The sequence below is a fragment of the Excalfactoria chinensis genome, chromosome 15 (assembly GCF_039878825.1).
Source record: "Excalfactoria chinensis isolate bCotChi1 chromosome 15, bCotChi1.hap2, whole genome shotgun sequence".
NCBI classification, from domain to species: Eukaryota; Metazoa; Chordata; class Aves; order Galliformes; family Phasianidae; genus Excalfactoria; species Excalfactoria chinensis.
The window spans coordinates 2,893,346-2,919,307 of NC_092839.1; the positions used below are offsets into that span (position 1 = coordinate 2,893,346).

General features: G+C 40.4%; 1 protein-coding gene across 10 annotated transcripts in view; it reads left to right on the forward strand.

The window, feature by feature from the left end:
• PTPRT (protein tyrosine phosphatase receptor type T) overlaps positions 1-25,962 on the forward strand; it is a 405,976-nt gene that overhangs the window by 148,801 nt on the left and 231,213 nt on the right. For all 10 annotated transcript variants that reach the window (XM_072350259.1, XM_072350261.1, XM_072350264.1 and 7 more), the window contains exons 3-6: positions 4,107-4,378; positions 8,844-8,925; positions 11,961-12,076; positions 14,335-14,509. In XM_072350259.1, the coding sequence (XP_072206360.1) occupies positions 4,107-4,378; positions 8,844-8,925; positions 11,961-12,076; positions 14,335-14,509 (645 nt within the window). The remainder of the gene's footprint in view (positions 1-4,106; positions 4,379-8,843; positions 8,926-11,960; positions 12,077-14,334; positions 14,510-25,962) is intronic.

Genomic DNA, 25,962 nt, shown 5'->3' on the forward strand with positions numbered 1-25,962 from the left:
CAGCTCAAAAAGAGGGTATATGTTGCAGATGCATCAATAATAGGAAGCTTATCAAGGCATCATTATGCACCAAGCAGGGGAAAAATTGAAATTTATGGCCAGCTAGAGAGCTCTTCATGGTTTAATTCCCCAATTTTCGGTGGTATGTTTAATAACTATAAGAGAGTGCCTTTTTATGTTCACTGTCATTTGAATGGATTTTTTAAAATGAATTTATTTACCATCTTTCTTTTCTCCGTGCTTTTGACTGATCTGAACGCAGCACATTTGGTTTTAGTTATTCAGGAAGGTGGCAAAGCCAGCAAGATATTAACTGATGTAACCTGTTGGTTCAAGAGCACTAAGTTTAATTGACTTGATATTCAGCTGCTTTAATGAGCATTTACTTCTATGTCCAATAGAAACAGGACAACCCAACAACTTTCACACAGCAGAGATCATTTCTTCTCTCCAAACTTTCCCATTTCAGTGTCTATTTGATGACATCTGAACTTTCCAGATGGAGGTAAACAAAAACAGCACTCAGTGTTTTTTTTTCTGCTATCATTACTGTTCAAAGTCAGTCCAAATCTGACTTTCTTCAAGGAATCTTTTGTTTTATACACATTTGTGCCTGGAGAAATTAAAGTAGGTTTTCAGTCATTCATTGATCAATAATTTCTGTTTGTGACATGTTAATGCATTCCCTAGCTCTTTATATGAGTGAGAAATGTGACAAATGGCTTGTTGGTGCCAGACCCGTTTGTACCTCTTTTATTTGCACATACAGGCCTATAAAATTCAAAAGAAGTCCCATCAGCTTCAATTCTGCGCTCATGTTAAAGAAGGCTGTCAGGCTCTGAATCGCAATGTGTCAGTTTTTATTACGGCTAATAAGGCAAAACACACTTGTCCTTAAAAGGCTGTTCTGAACTCTGTTTGTTTACTTATTGCTGCTGGGGGCAGTTGTAGGGATCTCAGAGCTACCGGTAAGCAATGTGTCCTGCCCAGAAAAGCTTCAGTGACATGGACAGGCAGTCAGTGCATCCCAGCTGCTGGTCCAGGAGCACACAGAGCAACCTTTGGAAGGTCCTTGATGGTAGGGGCGGGCTGTGTTATGCATTCAGGTTCACAGCGCAAGGAGGGAAATGAGAATCACATACAGCTAGGTTTGTTTGGAGGGTAATTCATGGTAGAGGGTATAAATTATTCACAGCAGTGAGATTTTGTGAGATAGAAATGTTCTTGTACCCACTGTCAGTCATGGCATGGGTTAAGCTTAATAATATCCCTTCCTAAGGGCAGGTTTGGGGTGTTGAGCACCAACTTGACCTGGCAGGAAAAGGCCTTCTTGTAGCAGCTGCCATTTGAGGTCCCTGTGGAAGTAAGAGCAGGTAGAGACACGGCTGGCACAGTTAAAGATGGGAGCACTTTTCTGCAGCAGCAGAAGAGGAAATTTTTCATCTTTTTCACTATCATGTAAAACAATCTCTCCCCTCAGGACTTGACTGGAGACAGTTACAATCTTAGAGCCTTTTCTCCTGTATTTCTAGGCATGCTATGGGGTGTGGGTTTTTGTTTCTAAGGCATCCAGAAATGAGAACCAAGGCTGTGAATAACATGCAAATGGCACTGATTTTTTTTTTTTGGTAAGGCTATTCTTCCCATAACGAAGGCTAATTATTTTATTAAGTGTTTTTTTTTGCTCGATGGATATTTCACTCACTCACGTTGTGTCAGTCTCTATGTACAGGCTCTGTACTCCAGAGTTATTGCACAAAAGGCCATTGTCGTTCTGCAAATAGGGTATGATTCATTTTTGGTGGGTGTCAAAAACTAAAATTGTAATTATTGCTTTGAACTTTCACTAAAAGCTGGTGTTTTTCTCCCAGAGGAATGCTCGTTATTTTCACACGTGAATCTGTCACAGTGAAATCCTCCCTAAGTCTTTCTATCATTGAAACGCCTGCCTGGTGTAGTGCAGTTCAGGACCTCATTGTGCTGGGCACTGTACAGCTTCAGAGTAGATCTTTAGGGCAGGGATCCATCTATTATCCAAATATAAAAGAGGGAAAGGATGAGGAAGACACCCAGAAGTGAAAAGATGTGTGCTAAGATCCGATCAAAGATCAAACTGGCTTTTGTCTCTGATTCTTAGTCGCAGATTTGACCTGTGCTCTTACTGGGTTTGTACAGGAAGATGAGGCAGTCTGCACATACAGACAGAAGTCATAGAAGTGAATGTAATCAGACTTAGAAACCAGCCCATTGGATCTCCACCTCACTGCCTTGACCAGCTGCTGTGTTGCCTTACCAGGCCTGTTGGTAATTGTGCTTCCTGGTCATAAATTATCCCAGGTCATACAGTCTGAGCCCAAATCTCAGATTGTCACTATTTTAGTTTGTTTGGGTGGTTTCTCACTGCAGCACTCAGTGAGAAACTAACTGACGAAAGAGATTTTGAGGTTGACTGAGAGCAGGAGTGAATCAACAGAGAACATCTCAGTCTCACCTTACAGACTTTGATTATTAGAGAAAAAAATGAAGGCTTGGATTCAGCTTTTCTGTTTCTTGAGCTCTTTGTTGTGAATTTGGAATGTCTGGATTGGGGGCCATTGGGATTTTTAACCTGTCTAAATGAAAGGATTGGATTGTTAGAGAGCACCTTGACTGTAGCTTTTCTGCTTGTACCGCCTCATCCCCAGCTGTGCTTGCACTGTGCTTGAGTTTTCCAAGGTCTCAGGAGTGTGTGTGATTTCTTGTGAAAGATGCACTTTCTTTTGCATCAGTGTTTTCAGTCCTTTACAAAATGTATACATATATCACATAAACAGAAACAAACCAACAAACCACCAAAAGCAGTTTTGTGTGAGAAAGTGACTGGTATCTGGTGGCTTAAAAGGAAATAAAATAGAAAATGTATGGCTGTCCACTGGACAGAGCTGATCAGAATGTTTATCTGGCTCTTCTGAGTGTCTGTCAAACTGCTGTGGCACGGAATTGGGGAAGTCAATAGGTTAGAAGTGAGGCAAGGCTTTTCAAACACAGCGTTCTGTGAACTGCAAGAGGCCAGTAGAGAAATACATTTGTAGCATGACTTGGCAGCTGCAGCAGGACTCTGAATGTCAAGAAGGCTGCATTTGATTAAAAATTATGATGCCTAGCTGCTGACACATAGATTTTTTTTTTCTCCCCGGATCTTGGTATTTTCTTCAGCTTTTTCTGTGAGTGTCTGCACACACATAAAGCAGATCCCTTAAACAGAATTGAATCAAATAACTCTCATAATGTTTTTCCTTATTGCTAACATTTGTCACCTTGATGCATCTGTAAAGAGATGAGTTGAGACACAATGCGCTGTAAAATAACTGCTTGATGAATCAAAACACGAGTTCAACATCCAGTGCCATGCTTAATATGATGCAAGCTTCAGGGTTAACAAACTCATAAATTGCCTTAGTATAGATTTTCCTCCTAAAATTCAGCCGGTCCTTCCCTCCTAGAAGTGTAATTGTCCTTGTTGCTGTATTGCTAGTTGAGATGTTGCTCTCATGCTAACAAGCCTAATTCATCTAGGCTCTGAACACCGGGTTTCCTTAACACCTTGCTGCTTTCCAAAGCTTGTACCACCAAGATGCGGGGTTCCCGGGTACAGATTGGCACTAAGTTGGTAGGGACCATGCAGGCAAACACCAGCAGAGAATGTGATCTTTTGTAGCATTCCTTTGTGTTGAATGTGCCTTTGGGAATGTAGATATTTGGGGCTGTACGCTGTAGGAGAGCCCTGTGGCTTCTTGGAAGGTAAATATGACTTTGTTTAGGGTGACTCTTTTATTGCAGTGTTATCAAACAATAAAAGCAAAGTCGTATTTCTAATTTCTAAGTTATCTAATTAAGGTGGTTATAGCTGGCCATGAATCTATTTGTATTTATACCCTGTAATTTAGATCTCCTTTCTTTTCTGTTACCTAACAACTAGCATAAAATAGCTAGTTTGAGTTCTTAGGAGGAACTGCTTTGTTTGCTGGCTTCTAAAGGAATCATTGACTTTTCTAGGGAAACTGCTTTAACTGAAAGAGCTCAGCAGATGTTTAGTATTCATTCTTTTTCCCCTTGTCTGTGTACAGGCTCCTTCATGATGGTGAACAGCTCTGGACGGGCATCCGGGCAGAAAGCTCACTTACTTTTGCCCACATTGAAGGAAAATGACACACATTGCATCGACTTCCATTATTACTTATCCAGCAGAGATCGCTCGAGTCCTGGCTCTCTGAATGTCTACGTGAAAGTGAACGGAGGACCACAGGGCAATCCCATATGGAATGTCTCAGGGGTTGTAACAGAAGGATGGGTGAAGGCAGAGCTTGCCATCAGTACGTTCTGGCCGCATTTTTATCAGGTATGAGTCCACAGTATTTCTCTCTCTGTTTCCATTGAGTGTCTGGCTGGGTATGAACTATGAGCTGTTGTTAGTAATAAGTCTTCTGAAAATTAAATACAGTGTTTTTTCCCCACATCTTTTTGCATCAGGTAGAGTTATCATATAGCAGTTTTATAGCAAGAGATGATAGAGACATCTTGGCTTAATTCCTCTCACCCTTTTTTTTCCTTACATATTCTCAGGTCACAGAGGAAAAGCTGGGCAGATGATGTAAATTATTGGAAAGTTAGAACCCACTTGTATATAATGAAATATGCATGTAAACGGACTTGGATTGGCACTTCCCATGCACACAATAGACTCACATACTTCTTGTTAAGTAGTGAAGACATGAGAACTCTTATCTTCTGATTTTTATCTTTATATATTCAAGAAAATAAAAAAAAAAAAAACAGTGCCTGGGAGGTAATTGCACCCTACACCTTGCAGGAAAAGGAGAAATACATATTATAGTGTAAGAAAAAAAAGCACGAGTGAGATGGGAATTACAGTAAAAGAAACTATGAAAAGGAATTGAATGCTCTACGGATAGAAAACAGTAGGAAGAAAAGCTTTCTTTTTTTTTTTAATAACTGGGTAGTAGGTCTGTAAAATGTGAGCTAAAGTAGAACACTTCAATGTTCTGCCTCCAAAAAGGAGCCAAGGATTTCAGCAGAATAGATAAGAGCACACTGTACAGGGTGAAGGGGAATATGGATAAAGAGATGCAAATGCACTGGAAGTGGTGTTTTAAGGGCTGTGCGCTACTTGTCACTTGCTCAGAAATCGTATTAAAGTGATCAATACTACTTTCATATTAACATCAACCAGAATCTGCTTCGTAGTAGGTGATGTACAGAGATAACAGAAATGATCTTTCACCCAGGTAATCAGTGCTTGAAAAACCTGGAAAAGACAGTCTGATCTCAAACTATGAGATCCAACCGTTAGATATACCAATACCAGACTTCCTGAACCTCATTACATCTTTTGCAAGTCTTTTTGGAGGTCAGGTTTGCTTTTCCTGAGGAAGAAAATCCTTTAAATCAAAGAAGAATTTTGCACTGCTGTGCAAAAATGAAGAGCCTAAAGGCAGCAGTGACTGCCTGGGAGTGGTTCCTGCCCAGAAAATGCAAACGTTCTCTCTTTTCCTCTCCCTCTCCTCAGCCTCACCTTTATGATAGAAAAAGTTCCTGTTTCCCTCTGCTAAAGTATGGCTCTTAAAATGTTGTCAGGGATCTGATAGGCTGCCCTGTCCTTGGTCCCTAATTTTTACATCAGTTTCTGCAATCTAGTGACTCTATGTTTAATTAAGGGAAAAAGTAGAAAAAAAGAAAAAAAACTTTAAGCTCTCAAAAGTGATGGGGAAATGCAATCATGGAATTTTATCACAATTACTGTTGGTTGACATTGTAACACTTGTGGCTAAAGGAGTCCAGAAGTGGCATGGTGATAAAAGCTTCTGTGTACTGATGCCTTGGGAATGTCTCCTTTGACACTCACAATCCAGATTATGCTGTGAGAGTGTTATTTGTCAGCTTTAAATCAAAACTGCATGCTCGGACAACAGCTTGTGCAGAAGAAGCCTGAATGCATGTTCTGTATTTCAAAAGTACAAGGTAACGCAGGGGGGAAAAAAAAGTATTTCTCCTAAATAATGAAATCTGTGTCAAGCAGAATGTGGATTATTTTCTTACTGCCCGACAATCACACCATCAGGAATTGCTGCATGCGAACCAGTGCCAGGCCTATTGCTAGAGGGTTGTGGTTTGGGTCTGGCACAAAGGTTGTATGAGTCGCCTACATCCAGAAGCACTCTGCTGAGGTATTAATGTGAGGGTGGTGGAGGTTTATCAGCTCTGCCCAAGAGTCAGTTGTGTCTGGATTCCCAGTCTGTGTGTGTTTGTAGTGTAGTAAGAAAAAGCTGTAATAGCTCTTGGAGAAAGGTGAGACGTGTGCCCTTGAATTACTGCATGCCAGGAGGATGAACTTAGTCCCAGAATGCACTGAGCACAGCAATACAGTCTGCCAGGAAGGGGTGTTTTGATGTACTGATCCTGTATGCTGTATTGATCCATGCCTGGAGAAGACTGTCGTACCACAACAGATGAGCCACGCTACATCACTAACACAGACATTGCTGGTAGATAGCAGCAGTGAAATGTGGGTTTGTTTATGGGTAAGGAAACATGAAATGAAACTTGGTATTTGCAGTTCTCAGGAGTATTTAAGAATGTTGAAGAGCCAAACTTTGCATTTGCCAGTTATATTAGTTTCTGAGAACTTCCGAAAATGTAAAGCATTAAATACTTGTTCCTCAACCCAGGTGCTTCTGCTCTGCCCACTCTGACAGGGCTGAGGTGGTGCAAAACTGTATAAAAGGGTGAGAACAGTGTGGAAATCTGAACTGGGAAATAAAGAGATCTGAGAGTAGAGCAAAACAGGTTATAAAATAGCTGTCCAAACAAAACAGTGTGAATTGAGACCCTCTGCTCTTGTCAATGATTCTGGCACCAATGTGAATATTAAATCCATGGTCTTTTTAGGAGCTGACACAGCTGCTACTGACTCTAGGTTTAGGTTATTTTGTGCTCTATTAAAGACATTGAACCGTGTTACTAATTAATGGACGTCAGTTCACTATATATGTGTTTTTACCTCAAAGAAGTGGGGACTTTTTCTTTCTAAATTCATGGCTTTCAGGAAATTGAGGTAGTAATTCAGCAAAGCTTATAACTTCTCAGTTATAAGATAACCAAAGTAAGGTTTGGTGGCTATAAAGGCACAGTTTAATCCTAGTCTGAAGGGAGTCACAGTAGTTGCTGTGTGACCTTACCAGTAAGTGCCGTCTTTATCATGAATGACTTTTCATTTATCAAATAAATAGTCATTTCCATACTGATGACATGCATTCTATTTCTTGTTTGTACAGTCCCTAGAAAGTATACTTGAACACAGGAAACATTTATTGATGGTTTGGTCATCTTCCAGATATCTGCTTCCTCCTCTTATCCTTTGGACAACCTATTTTTTGCCCACCTTCATCTGCTGCAGAACTCTGTTTCTTTATATTGCTAGCACCTGAGCTTTTCTTACTTTGTCTTTTCCCCTTTATTTTTGTATTCTACCTGTTTTTATCATGGCATTTTTCTAAAGGGCTTATTTCAGGAGTGCTCCCACTTGGAACGCTTTGAACTGAGGGAGCAGATCTTAAGATGTCATGGGAATATAAGTAGAAACTAAATTATGGAAGCCCAAATGCAAAGCAAAATGATAAATGTCAACCTGATTATGAAGTACATGCCGCTCCACTTCTGTAGCCTGAGCTGTGGTGGACAGCATTCAGAAAGCTGAATCTTTTGTTGAGTTAAATCTTCCGATGGAGGAGATGTCAAAAAGTCTCAATAGTGACTGGCTAAGAATGCCAGCTTTTATTTAAAGTGGGAGCAGCAGTGTTGAAGACTGGCTTTAAGTAGTTAACAAACGTCATGGTGTTCCGGTCATGATTTTGATAGTCACAAATTATCCTGCAAAAACAGTAGCTGCTGCAATAGTAGTAACTGTGCCAGCTGAACACATTAATTAGCTCTGTCCTTGGAAGCATTACTGCAGACTCACGCAAAAATCACAGCATCATAGAACGGTTTGGACTGGGAGCGAGCTTGAAGATCACCCAGTTTGAACCCTCTGCTATAGGCAGGGACACCACCCATCAAACCAGGCTGCTCACAGCCCCAAGTTAGAGAGTGGCCATCGCTGTAGTAAGAGAAAACAAAACTGGGGACATCTCTGTCAAGTGCTGGGGACAGCTTTCATTTCATCTCTACACATAGAGATAAGGATTCCTTTCCTTTGAGATGAGCATCGCTAACTTGAGATTTGATGTTATCATATTCAATGTTAAATAATCACTCTGCATTTTTCTTTTTCCCTTTCCAGCTTAACATTGCCAGATTCCCTGTTTCTCATGTCCTGCTATCTTTTCATTGTTGTTTGAGTAAACTTCACAGCATTTAATACTGTTTTTCTCCTGAATTTTATTTTGCTTATTTGGCAATAGTTAATTAGTTTGAATTTTACCAGTCTCCCAGAGTCCCCTTGCCCTGCCCCGAACTCTTTGAACACAGTATTTGTGTTGTACTTATAAAACACTTCAAATCAGATGTAATTGCACATATGTGTAATCGGTTTCTTTGCTCTTCCAAATGGAAGCAGTACATAGTCCTCACTAATCCTAATTAATATTGCTCTTTTTGTTTTCTGTATCAAATTGATCTTCTGTCTTTGACATGTGTCTTCATGCTGTATTGCTTAGGTACCCCTTTGTTATTCATGATAAAATGCTTTGAATGTATCAGACGTTGGAATAAGAGTGGAGTGTGGTGACTGGCCAAATGACTAGTGCAGTTCTTCTTTCTAAGAAAACCTTTTCTTTGTATTTCAGGTGATATTTGAATCTGTCTCTTTGAAAGGACATCCAGGGTACATAGCTGTGGATGAAGTCAGAGTTCTTGCCCATCCATGCAGTGAGTATTCTTTGTTTTTCTAACCGCCTTAATGTGTTACATACCAGGCTTTGCAGTCTATAATACTGGGCTTTGCAGTCTTAAGCTGTGACTTACCCAATTCTGCCAATTGTAAAATCTATTCTGTTTTAATATCCCCCAAAACAACTAAAGACAGCCAGCCTTGTGCAATTAAATAACTTGATAATTTGTGCAAAAGGCAAAGCTGCTCTGATTCGGTCACTTGCGCCAGGATGTCTGTGGAAGTTTCTCTTTGTAGAAGTGTCACAAGAACATAAAACTCTGTTTTGTTGTTTCGGAATTGTACTGCTGTAGGAAAAGATGTAAATGTTTCTGATAATGTCCTGCGTGGTTAACTTAAGGAAAGAAGACAAATTAGTTCTATATATCCTCAGTAAAGGACATATCCTAAAGGTATCTCTCAAAAGAAATGGTAAACCCACTCAGATTCTGCATGAGTTATTTAATAAATAAATCTCATTTCGACTTGCACAGCAGTGAAAACTAATGCAGGTTCATTACGCTGTCCAGAAATATTTGTTCTGTTTCTTCTACTGTAGCTGCACAATGCCCAGCTTACATTTTTCCTGCTTAGAGAGACCTTAAGCCTCTACATTTGTGTGCACACTTCTTTGGTTTCTTTGTGCATCCACTGAGAGGCCCAAGAACTTTTGTATCCCTATACTGTTTATGGAGCATACAGATTTTTAACAGCTTTCATGTTCATTGATGAGTTTAGACACATTTCTTTCAAATATAGTATTTTTTTTTTTAAGTAATCAGTAATAAATTAATGTCTTTTAATGCTTGAATTATTAGTTGTTATGTAGTAGATTACACTGAACTTATGGGCGATACTTTGGCTTATTATATTTAGGTTTGTTTATAACTTTGATGCTGTAGTATTTCCAGGTGGCCTGATGTCCTTTGGGAAAGTAGCCCACCAACCCATCAGGCTGGAGCTTTAACAGCCCCTTTCGCTGGTTCTTAGTTTCAGTAAATGAGCAGCAGCTCTTCCCAACAAAATTCTGTGGGTGAGGTTCACCCATTTTATTTCAAAGAATAGCAACCATTCGCAACGTGAGGAACATGGCTCAGCTCAAGTTTAACAGGACATTTCTGATAACTGCAGTATGGTTAATTGCAGTTTAACTAAATTATATTTGTATTTACCATGTGCTCGTTGCTCGGGCCTTTGGGTGTATTTACTTCATTAAGAAATACTTACAATCTGTGTTGACCAGATGTTGCTGATAACTGGCAGCCTCCAAACAAATCTCCCAAATGATGTGCATGCTTTCCACAGCATGTTTGGTGATGACTGATCCCTTTACTGGGAAAGAGGCCACAGAACCAACTGTGAGGCAAAGACAAGAAGGTTATGGGATTAAAAAATATATAGCAACCCCAAACCCTGCTTAGTGAATTATTAAAACTGATGTTTAAAACTCCATCTCCAAGTACATGCAGGTCCCTCTGGAAAATTAAGTGCAATCTTGGTGACCCAAAGCTGGAATTACTCAGTCTACATCCAGTGCATTTGAAATCATTTGGTAACCTGCAGTGTGTGCAGGTCCCTACAAGCTATGAGTTCTCTGCAGTCTTTGCAAATACTTCTGTCTGATTCCCAATGTTGTTCTGCAGTGACAGCCACCAGGGTCTATGTCAGCAGTGACACTCTACAGACTTACTTTGCCCCTCGGGTTCATTTTACAATTGTTAAAACTCAAAGCACAGCAATGAGGAAGCTTCTGATTGAGCCCGAATGGCACTTGAAATTATTGGTGTTACTTTTCAGTTTTGGGGCTGGTGTGGCTGTATGTGTCTAGGCTGCAGAGCTTCTGATTCAGAGCTCACTCATATCTGCACGCAGGCAGAAGTCGCTCCTAGTAGCCTGCAAGCAGCACGTAGTACTTATTTTGCTGCCTTTCACCCAGAGGTGGTTTTCCAGTTGGCTTTGACACACTGCATTGATCCCCAGCAAGCACGATAGTACAGAATCCCTGCGCTTCAGCAGTCTGTTTGCTAGAGTTGTCAGCAAACTGGGCATATGGAGAATGTGGCACAGGAATTAGATAAAAACCTCTGATGTAGCATACAGTCAAGTGTTCTCTGTTCGTATGCCTGTAGTAGACAACCATCTATTTGCCAAGCTTCCTGCACACACATGCCTACATCTTCTGAACCTATTTAATTCCAATAGAAAAATGTAGGTTAGTTTGTGCTCTGAAAATATGTAATTCCTTGGCTATTTATACTCAAAAAGGTAAAGATGAAGTTGAAAAATGCTGACCCTTACTGTATCACAAGGCTGTTGTGTGTCCTACTAAGAGTATTCGGTTGGTGCGGAAACTTTCTTCTGAAGCCCAGCAAGCGCAAAGCTGATCAGATGATCTTTTTCTGCTGTCACCAAATATACTGGTGGTATCAGCATTTGGATGTTGGTAGTTTAGTATTGAACTAATACTGAATTTATTGTCAGCAAAAAGCAGATATTGGTGTTGCTAACCAATGCAGCAATCCAGCACTTACCAGTAATATCAATGTTTCATTTAATATCAGTGATTTGATATCAGCAGCATTGTTATTCCATGGGTAAAGGATGTATTTGATAGTCAATACAATTGAAAGGAGAAAATTCTTTATACAAATTTGTTTTGGCCAGCCACACTTGACAACCTCAAGCATTTCATTTCATTTTACCCTTGGTAGAGCCACAGTTTCCTAAAGAGAAAAAATGTACTCAGTTACTCTTTATAGAAGGGAGTAAAAAATTGTTTTGGTGACTGTGAACGTGTGTTGTGATCTAATAGTAAGTGTATGCTTTCAGGTGTGCTTGGAGGTTTGTATTGGCTTGGCCTATTCTCTGTAAGATCCCCTTGTTCTGCAGGAAGTAGCTCAGTGCTGAAGGACAGCTTTATTATGCTAAATCGCTTTGTCAGGAGTAGGATGACTTGCTTGGTGCTGATATCTATGTTGGTGTAACTCAATTGCTGCCTTGCTCTACCCTTCCTATTCTTTGCATTTCTTGTTAGGAAAAGCACCTCATTTCTTACGGCTTCAGAATGTGGAGGTTAATGTGGGACAGAATGCGACATTCCAGTGCATTGCCGGGGGAAAGTGGTCCCAGCATGACAAACTCTGGCTCCAGGTAACGTGATGCAAATTTTTCAAGTAAAATAAATAGACAGAGGACAGCAGGGTGGTGGGGCAAATGTTTGTCATCAAGATCCTTTGAGAACTGCCTTGAGTTGTTTCCAGATCAGAATTCAAGATGATAAAATGCAGAATTGTGCTTCAGAAGATGGAAAAAGTGGCCAGTTACAGCAAAATGTTAGTTCCAAAAATACATCTCCACACCTGTGAGCACTCCTTCATAAAATAGGAAGAACAATAATCCCTCCCTTCTGCTTAATTTCTGGTCTTCTTTCCTTTTGACCTCCAAAAATACTGTTGACAAAGGCTGAGGGAAGTGTGTTGAGGTGAAAACATTCCTTAAGGTATGTTATAAAAAGACAAAACCAGTTTGCACTCATTTTGTTTCTTCCTCCCAGTTTCCTCTGTATTGGCTCTACATTGATAGCAGAATGTTCCTCTGATTGCTCACTAAACGACTGAGGAGTTCCTTCTCTTCGTGTCTATTTTCATTCTACTGGTTGGTCTTCAAAGACTGCGTTGTGCTATTCACATAGTGACAGACTTAAATGATTTTCTGTTCTGGAGTTAGAAATGGAGCTTTTAGCAAACTGGGAGGGTGGAATGTTGTTTCCCAGTGAAGGACAAAGTTATTACTTGTGCCCTTTTGAGTACTTGGCTCTGTCATCCCAGCATTGCCATATTCTATATTAGAGTTCTTCTGGAGACTTTGAAGACAGTTGAGCTCTGTGTGTTGTTTCAGCTGCCACACCGTGAGTCATCTGATGTCCCAAGCAAGGACTCTTCCTGTGCTTACTGTGTATGGCCATGGAGCTGACATTCATTTCTAAAATAATTAGACCACTTAACAGCTTTTATTCATGGTTCAGACTAGTGATGAAAGGCCTCTATCAGCAAGAGTGTTCTTTAGGGACTCTGCATGCCATCGAATTTAAACATAAATTGTTTTTTGATGTAATGTTATGAGGGCAGAATTCTGTGCCTTCTTTGTAGTGTCTAACTAAATGAACCAACAGAAAGCTTGAAAACAAACAAAAGCAGAAGAAAACTTGCATCATCATTTGTGGCAGACCCTTGTCATAGTTGGTTGGTTGTATTGGTGGGTGAATAACTTTTATTGATTTCAGACTTTTTAATAAACTTTAAGAATAGCAATTTAGTATCTAGTCTAAATACTCAGGCAAGAATCAGTTTACTAATGGTGTAAATGAAACTTAATACTGGGAAAAAGATTGTGTTGGTGAGAAATGTGGTTGGGTTTATGTAAAAATAACAGTCATTCTGACCGTACCTTAACAAAGCTGTTATCCTAAAATATACCTTTTGGCCTGAAAGTTATTGGCCGATGTTGTACTTTTAGCATTAACAGAAATGTATTTTGGCTTATTCTATATCTTTTTTTGAATCATTTCTGTGAAATCTTTCCACAGAAAGATTAGATGTGTGTGAAAACACTTCTGGTCTGAAGCACTGTGAACCTTTTTCCAAGAGAAGGGATTTGGGAGGAAATCATCATTGCTAGGGGGATCCTGGTTTCCTATTCTTTTAAACTGGAGGGTTTAATGAAAACAGCCTTGGAAATAACTCCCAGAATTGATTACTGGAAACTGGCAGAATGGCTCTGTGTTTTCCATTGAGGCTTCTAATAAAACAGACCAACTGAGCAAGTTCAGGTGTTTATGCTGATTTCCAGTTAATTCATCATCTGTCACTTTTCCAGTTGGGAAAATGTTGTGTGGCATTGGTGGAGAGAGATTTATTGAGGATTGCTGGACACATAAACATTGCTGTTCATCCAAGCAATGTATTTAAATTGTTCTGGAAACAAAATTTTATGCCTGAAAATGACAGGTTTATAAAATCCGTTCACTTATAGTATTTTCACAGGAGTACAAAATGCATTCATTTGTAGTATTTTCATGTCCTAGATAAGCTTCTGGATATACCCTGTACAAATAGTCTGAGCTGTCACTCTCCAGCCTTTTCAGTATACATAACACATCAAAAGCACAAAAATATGTCAGAATTTAAGTAGATACAAAAACTTAAATATATAAGAACACTTAAGCCCACTACTTCATAAAACCCAGAGTGCCTGTACATTTTTCAGGGACGTTGCCAGCTGTCTTTTCCTGTACAAATTGTGCTTGTACAAAATCTAACCTAGTGAAGGTCTGAGCAGTTTTAAGAGTAACGAAGAGTGAATAATTTGTATGCCTTTGTGACATGAGTTGTTTTCATCTGTCTCCACAGCAGTGGAATGGGAGGGACACGGCGTTAATGGTCACTCGAGTCGTCAACCACAGGCGTTTCTCTGCTACCGTCAGCGTTGCTGACACCTCGCAGCGCAGCATCAGCAAATACCGCTGTGTCATTCGCTCAGATGGAGGATCTGGAGTTTCAAATTATGCAGAACTAATAGTGAAAGGTAGGTTGTATTAATACAGCAACTTCGTGTTAGTTGAATGTTTCCTCCCGTGTCAACTGTGTGTAAAATTTGACGTCCTATTGGGCCTTTCTTTCTTTCAATCCTATTAGATTCAAGTAGGAAAAATGGGTAAAAGTGACGTGAATTTCAATCATTTTCTTAAAACAAGTATTTGAATCAAAGCTTCATCTGAATACAACCCTCTTCATGAGCTCTTGAAGTAATGCATGGTAGCTGTGGATAATTTTAATGCAGTCAGCAGAACAGTTTATCTGTCAGTCAGCATCATCTAGGTTGCTTTACATTTCATCAGACACAAATTATCCTGTGCTAGTGTTGCATGTCAGGAGTCTGTTCAAGGCTGTTGGGTGCAGATGATCTGGAATGATTCTGCTGATGTCCTGAAGTACACAGTACGGATATCAGTAGCTCTTAATGGAAGCTGGATGTTTCAGCTCTCTTATTAACTGTGATTCGGGAGGTGATGCTGTGCCTGAAATGTGCAAGGTGGTATTTGCTTAAGAACATCCACGATGCATGGAATGAAATGCTATTTACTATGCTGCTTTATTAATGTTACCCAAGCTGCACCGCAAGGGTGCTCACTGCATCTTAGAACAAACCAGAAGGTGACTGTCTTCCCTGAGACTTCTTCGGTGTCTATTTAAGGTGATAGTGATGTGGGTGGAAGGAATTTGTAGTGTGGATCTTCTCAGGGAATATAATTTTATTGATCGAAACGTTTTTGTTCGTTATGGACATGGAGGACTGCTGGAGAAATGAGATCACTTTCTTCTACTATAGCACTGTTTTAGCAACTTTTTCTATACTTAGTGCTAGCACCTTCACAGTGCCTTACATATCCAGTGTTGCAGATATTCAGGCTACACCGATCATGGAGAGAATGTTCAGATTAGGTGTGAAATGCTTTTAATTCACACCAAATTATCTACTATCTTACTTGTTGGCGGAGTTAACTCATGATTAAAATGAAATCGAGTTGCCAAAAGCGGCATATTGGTACTGTAAAATTGTTAAGTAGGGGGAAGGCAGTCTTCCAGAGCAACCAATATCAGAGTATGCAGAGTTGGGCATGTGCCTGACACTTTCATGTTTAACAATATGAGGAAGAGAAAAATAGAAGAGTGAGCTGTAAATGTGAACGGCTGGACATCCAACATGATGACATTGGTAGACTCACTGCTGAATTACCCAGGCAGGCACCTAGCCAGAAAAACTTGGGGAGAGGAATATTGTTATGGGAAGGCACACTCCTCTGCTCCGTGCTCCTGTATTACTAAGCAGGCAAAGTTAAGTGGTTCATTTGAGGTTAGCTTGATGCAGCACTGTGAAACACTGGGATTGCATGGATGAGTACTTCTAGTCTGGCTAATTTTAGTGTGGGTAATAGCAAATTCGCAACACATATATACTGGCTGAAATGAAAGCAAATTGGAATTGTTTAATTCTGAAGAGATGTTTATTGAATTGCAGTAATGTACTTGGGTATACATTAAATTAGTCTGTAATTGAAGTTCTGCTCAATTGATAGTCCTGTCCCTAAACCTACTAAATCCAAGCTAATTCTTTGCCTCACATGCTTTTTCCCAGTTAGCTGAACATAAAATCATGTGGGATTTTTTCAACAAAGGTCAAGGTTGAAAAAACTATCTATATATCTTTCTCATGTGAAGATCTATTTGCTTCCCTTAGTCATAAGATATTTTATTACAGCAATGAGAAAGTGATTTACATTTCTTGATGCTGCATAATTTAGTAGACACAGATTGAAGAATCTTTATTTGAAATACATTTACTACGCCAACACTTGAAATTGGAACCGCAGATACTTCTTTCAGCAAATAAACCAATGATATTAAACACAAACCAGCCCCTTTGGTTGTCAAACGTGACTATGTGGTCATTATATTTGCAATACTGAGAATGCTAGAGAACTGCCACTGCAGAGCTGTTCACTGTCTGTGCAGATACCTTTCTGTAACTGATTCTGTTGCATGACTTGTATAAGTGACAGTAAATCTATTCCTCTCTTTGCACTTCAGAATCATAATCACAAAGCCTGAAAAACCCATCGTTTCCATCTGCACTCCTTACCATCCGTTGGTGCTCCTCTGGAAAATCTCTCTCCTCTATTTCTTGACTTTCACAGTCTCTCATACAGTAATTTTGTGTAGGGCAGGCTTCAAATATCCTAGAGCTTCTACATCCTGCTGTACTGATCTCATGCAGATGGAATGCTTCTTGTCTGTAATTTTCTTTTAAGTAAAAGCTGCATGGCAGTTAATTCGTATTCTGAAATAAAAGCATATTTTGCTTGTGTAAAGATTGTTTAAAATACTATGAAACTGGTCAGAATTTGAACACTTGAGATCAGATACATTTATTAATGATACAATTCGAATGTCCTTCCAGAAAGCCTCTCACTTCATGTAGGAGTTTGAATAACATTTGAAACTGTGCGTGTGTTTGTATGTCAAGTTGTTTGCAATTTTTCTGATCCATTTCAGGTAGTTTGAGTGCCCAAATTAATGAGAGGTAGAAATTTGTAACTTCTTTTTTCATGACCCAATTTGTTTTTGCAGTTTTGGCTCTCCAGCAGGTCCCTTGAGATTATTTTGTTGCTACCTGGTGATTTGTATGAGATCTGTTCTATGCTGCCACAACAGGAGTTGCCGTATGCAACAAAACCCTTCTACAGACCTCTTAGGATATGTTCTTTTTCCCTTCAGTTTTGCCTTTGTTGATTTTTAAAGTGTTTGATTACTCAACACAGATGTAAGACAGTCTGTTCCTTAGCTGAGTGGCTTTCTGTCATCCTTGTGATGTTTGGGACAGCTCATCTGTTTATCAGTCACTTTTTTTCTTGAGGTTTTCAGACATGAAGCTGATACTTGCAGTGATGCCAGAGGGAGAGGTGGTTTTTTTTTTCCCAGTGTTGCTTACTGTTTTTTCACTAGTTCTTTTCTGGTCTGATGCCTGTCAAGACAACAAATAACGAGAAATAATTATGCATTAAGACAAAATATCTATGTAAGTGGTTAAGTTGCTCCAGTATTAAATATATAGAGATATACCTTGCAAATTCACTATTAAAAATTGTGAAGTAGACAACTTCTACCTGCATTTTGACCTGTCTCTGTGTGTATCATTGGAGTTGTATCCAGAATAGTTTCAATTAATGTTTAAGCTTCAGGAAGAAATATTAGGAGAAAGAACTTTCCAAAGCCTAAAAGAAATAAGAAATAAAGATATATCTCGTATATCTGGGCCAGGCTGGAGCTGGCCATAGAAATGTTGCATCAGGCCCTCCGTAGGTCTGCTTGGGTGAAACAAGTGGAGTGTAAGTATGAAAGTATATTATATGGCATTATACATGCACTGCAGATTAGAGCTTGCATCTGGAATGAAAATACAATTGACTTCAACATACTTCCTTAGGATGACTTTTTTAATGGGGGCCTGTAGTGACAGGATGAGCAGAAATGGCTTTAAACTGGAAGAGGGCAGATTTAGACGAAATATCAGGAAGAAATTCCTTACTGTGAGGCTGGTGAGACACTGGAACAGGTTGCCCAGTGAGGCTGTGGATGCCCCCTCCCTGCAGTAGTTCAGGGCCAGGCTGGATGGGGCTGAGAAACCTGGGCTTAGAGGGAGGTGTCCCTGCCTACAGCAGGGGGTTGGAAGGAGGTGATCTTAAAGATCCCTTCCAACCCAAACCATTCTGTGATTCTATGACCATAAACTCTATGGTCTTTCACTTCATAGAAAGCAATTATTAGGACATGGGATATGAGAAAGATTCTTGAATTATTATTATTTTTTAAATTGTTATTATTTTCTTCCACAGTACATGTATAATTCTGTACCCTAGGATATTGGTATGAAAAGTACTCATTAAATGTATCATAATATCATTGCCATCACAGGATAATATAGCAACTATTGCCATAGCGGTACTCAGACCCCTGGGCTGGGAGTACTGATAAGACTAGTAGCAATGTTGCAGTTATCTTCTCTTACTTGGGAGTAGCTGGAAGATCCTAACCTGGCCCCTCACTTGGAGTCACTTAGGAGAGCAGCTCAGCTATGGTCAGAAATAAATGCTTTTTAGATTTCACTGTTAAAATATTTTTTTATAGAGTGCAGAAATTCAGATAGGAGTTTTCGTGCCTCACGGCTATTCATCAGGCTCATCCAGGTTGTGAAAGTTGCTGAGTAGATCTGAATTCATCTGCCTCAGTAATATGCATTAATCAAGGTCCTGCACGTTATCACTTTGTGAACAGGGAAGCATCTCTTGGCGCTGTCAGCGGTATCAGGAAAGCTGTGATGGGGAGGCCTTTCCTCAGGCTTCATGCTCTCATGCTCTCATGCTCTCTCTCTTCCTTTTTACACAGCTGGATTGTCTGCAGAATTGATGTGTGCTGCACCAGGAGAAGTTAAGTGTAGATTTGATGTGGTGTGTGTTAATGTTGCTCTTTTGGACCGCCACAGAATGTATGCTTGTGTGGATGTGAACCATTTGTGAAGGTTATGAAATCACTGAACACGAGAAACTGACTTTGTAGTTGTGGGGTGCCTGAAGAAGCTGCTGCCATTCCTTTATTCCTCTGTAGTCACAGTGGTGTAGGGAATGCAACACTCCATTCCCTGGTGTTCAAATCTGGCTAATAATTGCACGAACTCTTCACTCTGTTTTAATCATCTAGTTCGATGTTGTCCAATAGCTATTGCTTTAACTCAGTTCTAATCATTGGATGTCTGTGTGCTGAGAAAAGGGGAGATGAGATTTTGAACACTCATTCCCTTTCGCTGAAGAGCTTTACCTTTGCTTCCTCTTCTTTCACTCTGGCTTAATAGCTTTTGGAGGAGGGGAGAGTGCTGAGGACAGAGCCATTGTTTCATAGAAATAGGCAGTTAGAAAGAATGATACGTGTTACTTCAAAAGAAAATATTTCCTCCTCCTTCTGTTTAACCTCCAAAATAGAACTGGAAATGAAGCCCTTCCTTGGGAGCTGATTGATAAACATACATGATATTATAGACTGGATCCATTTTTCAGAGCTGCACCTTTCAATGTCGAATTGCAGTCACGTTGCCATGTTTGTACTCCTTGTTTTCAGTGTTTACATTAGCCAAACGTGTGACTTAGAATGGATGTTTCTGGGATGAATACAAAGCTACAGCTGTGATACAAGGACATTTCATAAACTAATGGTTGACAGTTCAGTTCTCCAACTTCTTTCTACCATAGCTCTTCAGTTTCTAAGCTAAGCAAGCAGAGATTGCTGTATGAACTTTATTGTAGACACTTGGGAAATGAATACAACTTTCCTGTCACACCACTGACTTGAGTTTCAGGAACTATCAGTGTTTGTGCATATGGGAAAGAAACTGGAGATTGGGATGGGGGGAAGGTTGAGTTGGGGGGTTGGTGGTGTTTGATTTGTTTGTTTTCCTCCTAGAGATGCATTAAGTCAGGAGTTAAGTTTTCATCTTCTGTAGGGATGGGATTAAGTTCCTTAGGATTGTCCTTAATGTGCATGTTTCTAAGCATGATGCTCACGATGTATAAAGTTCTTAACTGAATACCAGATATAAATGCAATAACAAGTAAAAAAAAAAAAAAAGAATGCAAAACAATCGTTTTGAAGCGAAGGAACTTGAGTAGATATCCTTCTGCTTTCTGAGTGCAGTTGCCTACGACCTCCCTGATGTATCTCAGGGACCCATTGTGGTGCCGCAGGGAAAAGAGTATGGGTGAAAAGAGTAGTTAGCAGTTGTCTTTTGTGCCCTGTCCTATACCCTCTTACCTTCCTGTACCAAACGGAGGAGAGGAAATCTCCAAAGAGCCAAAGTAATGAAAAGAAAAGCATTGCTGGGTGGTAGACTTTCTCATCTCACTGGGTTCCCCTGGCATTCCTTGACTTTTCCATGAACTATTTGTGTAGACCTGCATATTTCTATATAGCCTTATTCTTCCATCTGCTGTTCTGAGAAGTGTCTCCCCACATCAGACAAATACAAAGGAGAAAGTGGGAATCAAAGTAAATAAATGAGCTGTTTTGTCATTGCAGTTTCAGTCTTAATCTGTTAAAGATGCCTAAATAATTTATATAAGGTTTTGGCCTTCAGGTAAAAGATGTGGTCCAAAAATTGGTGGAAATAAGATGTTGTTTATTGGTTAGTATTCCAGTAAACATCTACCTATTAGCTTCCTATTGTAGAGAAAGCTCCCAACAAACAGTTCAGCTGGTGGAAGGAGGGAAGCTTGCAAGAACAAATGAATGTGTTTCAGTCTACCTGGGATTACACTCATGCTTGAAAAGTACAGACAAGGTAATTTCGTATATTTCATTCTGCCTTACATCTTGGAGGAAGATAACAGTAATGCAATTTTCAAGTATCTATTGCTGCTGGGGTGTACAGCGTATTAACTTAAGTTGTTGGATTTTCACTGCTGGAGGCTTCCGTTGTTCTGTAGTATTCATGTGACAGTCTGTAGAGTCTTGCTAGTACCAGTTCTCATTTGTTTATTTTTAAGGGGAAGGGAGGAGTAGCAGTTATTTGGCTAGTGTTGTTTATTGTCCCCATTAGCTTTTTTGTTTGGTGGCTAAAATATAGTCAAAATACAAAATTGTCCCTTTGTTAATTGTTCTGCAACCTATGCTGCTGTTTCTAGTAGGGTTTGATCCTGCTGGGTTATGCCTGTGGTTGATATTGGGTAGTCAGAACACACAGCCCTCTCAGTGCCCATTTAAAATCATCAGAAAAGTTTAAGGCAGCTGCAAAGAAATTAATTCAGGAGTGCTGCTATCATGAGAGAAAAAAAGCATCAAATGCTAAGGAGGTATCCTAAAAGCCTTTGCGAGCTGGAAACGTTCTTGCAGTTGGGATAGCTTGGCAACTCGGACCATCAGATGTACACCATGCAAAATGTATCTGGAACTTTCCATTGTTCTTTGTTTCTTTCCAAGGTACAATGTTTTCTAACAGCTGATTGCTCGTGATGCTCATGTGATATTACAATTCAAAGTGACACTTTCCCCCCCTCCTTATGACTCAACTATGAGATTTAGCAGAAAGGTTTGAGTCACATGCGTTGTTAACTTTCTCTCTTCCACTCATCTTTCTTCTGCCTCTTTAATTGTAGGGAAGTTATTAATGAACTTTCAAACCTCTTGGCAAATGGAACCTAGAACTATTCTTAATTTGCCCATGCTGTGGTTACAATCCTGTTAAGTGCTTTTAATTCAAGAGAAGACACTTGAATTGCCATCTGTCATTGTACTGGATATTGGTGAGGAGTCTGGTATGATTAGGAGACCTTTGACACTTGTTAGATATAATTGGTGGATATGAGCTGTTATCTCAGCAGGAAAGATATCCTTTCCACATCAAAATATCTCTTCTGTTGTAGGAGGGGGAAAAAAAAAAGCCTAAAATTGTGATGCTTTACTTAATATGAAATATGGGCAAAGATTCATTAGATTTCTCAGTATGCAATGGTCATTATTAATAAGAGAACCTGTCAGAGTAAACTGGCAAAACAGCACGGATTCCATTTATATGTGAGAAATGGTTGAATTTCAAATGAAGGGAGTAAACTCATTCTATTGGGATGCTGGTGCCTTAGATCAAGATGGCTGGAGCTTGTAAGAAATTTGTGGTGCTAGACACACAGAGTGTAAAGAAGCATAGTTACTGATCTCTTTCAGGAATGCAGTAGTTACTGCAGCTAATAGGCTTGCTGCAAAAGTATTACATTTGCTACAGGACAACTGAATGAAGGAGTTTCAAATCACCTTTGGAAGTGAGTTTCCTGTCCTGAGCAAAGTGCTAATGCATTCCCCAGCTCTCTTTGCCCTGATTTAAGCATTTCTCTGTCAGAAGTGTGATGTGAGTCTGCTTCGTTGCCCAGTCAGCCTTCTTGGGATGCGTGAAGTGTTTGCCCAGCTTTTTTTTTCCCCTTAAAAAAAGACAAACAGAAACTCACAAGACATGAAACAGAGCTGCTAAAAGAAGCTAGCAAGTTTTGCTTGAATGAATGAATGATGGAGCCCATCGACACTGAGTGGCTGAGTTCAGAGCTAAGGACATTCACATTGCAGCAGCTCCAGAATCCTTTTTATCTTCAAAGCAGGAATTCATAGGAGCCCATTGAAGTCAGGTGTGCTGAATGGAGGCCCTTCAGCCAGCTTCTGTTGGGTATTGAGGGAAATGGGGCTTTTAAAGTTCACACAGTATTTGCCTCTGGAGGCAAATGGATGGAGCTGAACTGCTCTGCTTTCAAAGCCAGCAGAACTGAACTCCAGGGAGAAGCTGGGTGCTGGTTATGTTTACATTTGCCCCATCCAAATGAAAAGATTAAAGAGCATTTTTCAGCGTTAGGGAAAGAATGCTCACTCTGCAGTCAGCTCCCACTCAGCTTCGACATTATTGGAGGTAGGAAAATATCCGAAGTTGCAATTTTGCATTTAGATTTTGCAGTCCCGCTTCTTTCTCCCTGCTCAACTGAAGACATTTTGTGAGCCAATGATTTCCCAGCATCCATGGTAGCTGTCAGGTGAGGAAATGCAGTTCCCAGATGATCACCAACAAACCCCAAAACCCGTTGTGATGCTTTTCAGCTTTGATCTGATGTGTTAATCTTCTGCCGTGATAAATACCACCACTTGTTGCCGTCCTTTACTGGTGCTGGGACGCTTTGCTCAATTCACATCCTTCCTGTGACTTCTGCCCTGCTGTGACTTTGAGAGATGGCTTCAGATGTAGGGGCAGAAACCTGCTGAGCAGCAGTTAAGTAGTGTGATTGCAGCAAGCCTTGCCTCTATTGTAATCATTAGCCTATGGATTTGAGGGCAGAAAAACCCCATCAACATAATATGAAGTTTCTTGACTTTCTACAGACTAGACCTATCTCTCACAGGTGAGATTTCTTTCCCGAGCATCTCTCGCTTCTCATTCTCAGCAGGAAACTTTCCATCAGTGCATGTTTGTATGTGAGGAGGATGCAAATAGCTGCAGGACTTAGGCTCTCTCTCTTTGGATCCTATAAATCAGTCTTTGCGTGTGTTTTACTGTCCTATTTATGAGCCTGCAGCTCATACTGAATCACATGGCAGACTACAAGTTACAAACTGCTTGTTCCCTCAGCAGGATACAGACACAAATTAAAATGGAAAAGGGCTGGTTTGCTTATTCGTTTAATTTTCTCTTTTGTTTCTGCTGTTTCTAAGTTTCTGACTGGCCTCTGTGAGCAGTGCTGATAAGATCTTATTCCCTCTTTCTTGGCGTTATGGTATTATTCAGTCCTTTGTCCCAAACTCAGTGTTTCTCAGTATTTTCCATGCTTTTGAGGCTGGAATACTCAATATAAGCACTTAGACGTTTCCTCTTGCATTTTCTTTTGCCATCACTTTTCTACTTAGTCTTCCACGTACCTTTGTCTACTTGTTGAGCCTTGCCAAATCACTTACTTGTGCTTCCTTGTGTGTGTTATGGATGACAAGGAAGTTTAGTGAATTGGTTTTGCTGCAAAATGGTTTGGCTGTTCAGAGTGTGCAGCAGTAGCCTAGCTTGTAGAAAGTTCTACGGTTACTGCGGTCACAAACCCACAGGTTCTTAAGAACTGACATCTTGTTTGTGCACAAGTGTTTTGTACCAATTTCTATGTGTAAATAACACGAGAAGTTATCAGATCTTAAGTCTTCTTGCTAATTATAATAGATCTTCAGGTACTGAAAGCTTGTGCTTGTGTAGAACCTTGTATTGACCATGATCTTGGCTTCTTTTCATTAACTTATATAAGAGTTACAGGTTTCTTTGCAAAATCTCTTGTTCTGTGGAAGTGCTGCTGTCAGTTCCAGGGGAGCAGCTCAAGGCTGGACTTCTACGTATACTTGTGAACCACTACCTTTTGTTTTCACAGTGGATACATTGCTCACCATGTTTGTTTTCTTTCTTGAGATGGAATGGGAATCTTTTAAGTACATTGATATATATATATTTTCAATTCTGACACAAGCACTCTTCAGCAGTGACAAAGAAAATAACTACATGCATGCTCTGCATGCTAAATAAAATGCTTTCCAAGCAGAGCATTTCAAATCATGTCTTGTGTCAGGAGACCATCATTGCCTATATGATAATCTCCTGCACTTCCAATAACAAATAACAGTTGTATTGAAGCATAAGAAAGTGTAGTGGGTGTACCTGGAAATGGCTTCAAGGGAAGCAAACTCCTTTGGCTGCAGTTTCTTTGGTGGAGGAGGATCCATCCTCCTCCATGAGAGACAACACGAAAAGTGTTGTAGTGAGTCTACTGAAGACTGATGTTCTGTTGTCAGGGTCCCCGTATGTTTAATGGTTGTCAGGGAGGTGGTTTGTGACATCAGAAAGCCATGGCAGTGTGACCCTAAGAATGTCCCATGATGACCAAAACATGGCTGTGTTGGGTGTGGGGAGGCAATGGCCTGAGAGTTGCCCTACACGTCACTAGTGGGACTCTGCGGGGCTCCATTATTGAGCCAGTTCTCTTTTGTGTTTTCATTGCTGACTCCAATAATGATCTGAAAGTTTTATGAAGTGAATTTGTGAATGATGCTTAATTGGGAGGATCATTGATTGCCTTCACAGTACAGAAGCCTCACACCACAGTCTTGAGAGATTTGAGGGCAGTTTCTGTCTGCACGAAGCAGAGAAGTGCTGGGTTGTGCAGCTGGGATGGGGCAGCCCTGGCTCTGTGTACAGACCGGGGGATGAGGGGCTGGAGAGCAGCCCCACGGAAAGGGACCTGGGGGCTCTGGTTGCAGCAAGTTGTCCATGAGTCACAGTGTGCCCTGGCAGCCAGAAGGGGCAGCCGCCCCCTGGGCTGCATCAGGCCCAGCTCTTCATAGGGAGTGGAGGGCAGTGCCGAGCTGTGCTTTCTGAGGATGGTAGCAGTACCTGAGGGAACGGTACAAAGCTGTGTCAGGTGGGGGTCAGGGAAAGGTTCTGACCCAGAGAGTGATGTGAATAGCTGAGCCTGAATCTTCTTTGTAAATGGCATAGGGATTAACATATGCATAACTTGAAATGTCTGTGACGTCTGAAGGCATGACAGACACTCAAGAATATTTCTATACATTATATGATTTGCTCAGTTTTATAATGTCTGAGCAACGTGAGATTGTCTTCACTCATGTACAGTTGAAATTTCTTTAGGAGCCTGCACTGTAATCCTGAGTTTTCTGTGGTGAGGATTGATCCCAAGTTTTGGCAGAAGATTGCCGAAAGCCTTGCAGCAGTAATGAATGGCAATGATAGATCAGTTTTCTCTGAAGTCTCAGCAGGAAACCTTAGACAGTGGTAGAGGCAAGCACTTGGGCAATGGAATAACTGCTTACCCCTGGGTAAAGGCTTCCACAGCGATGCTCAAGAACTACAGGAAA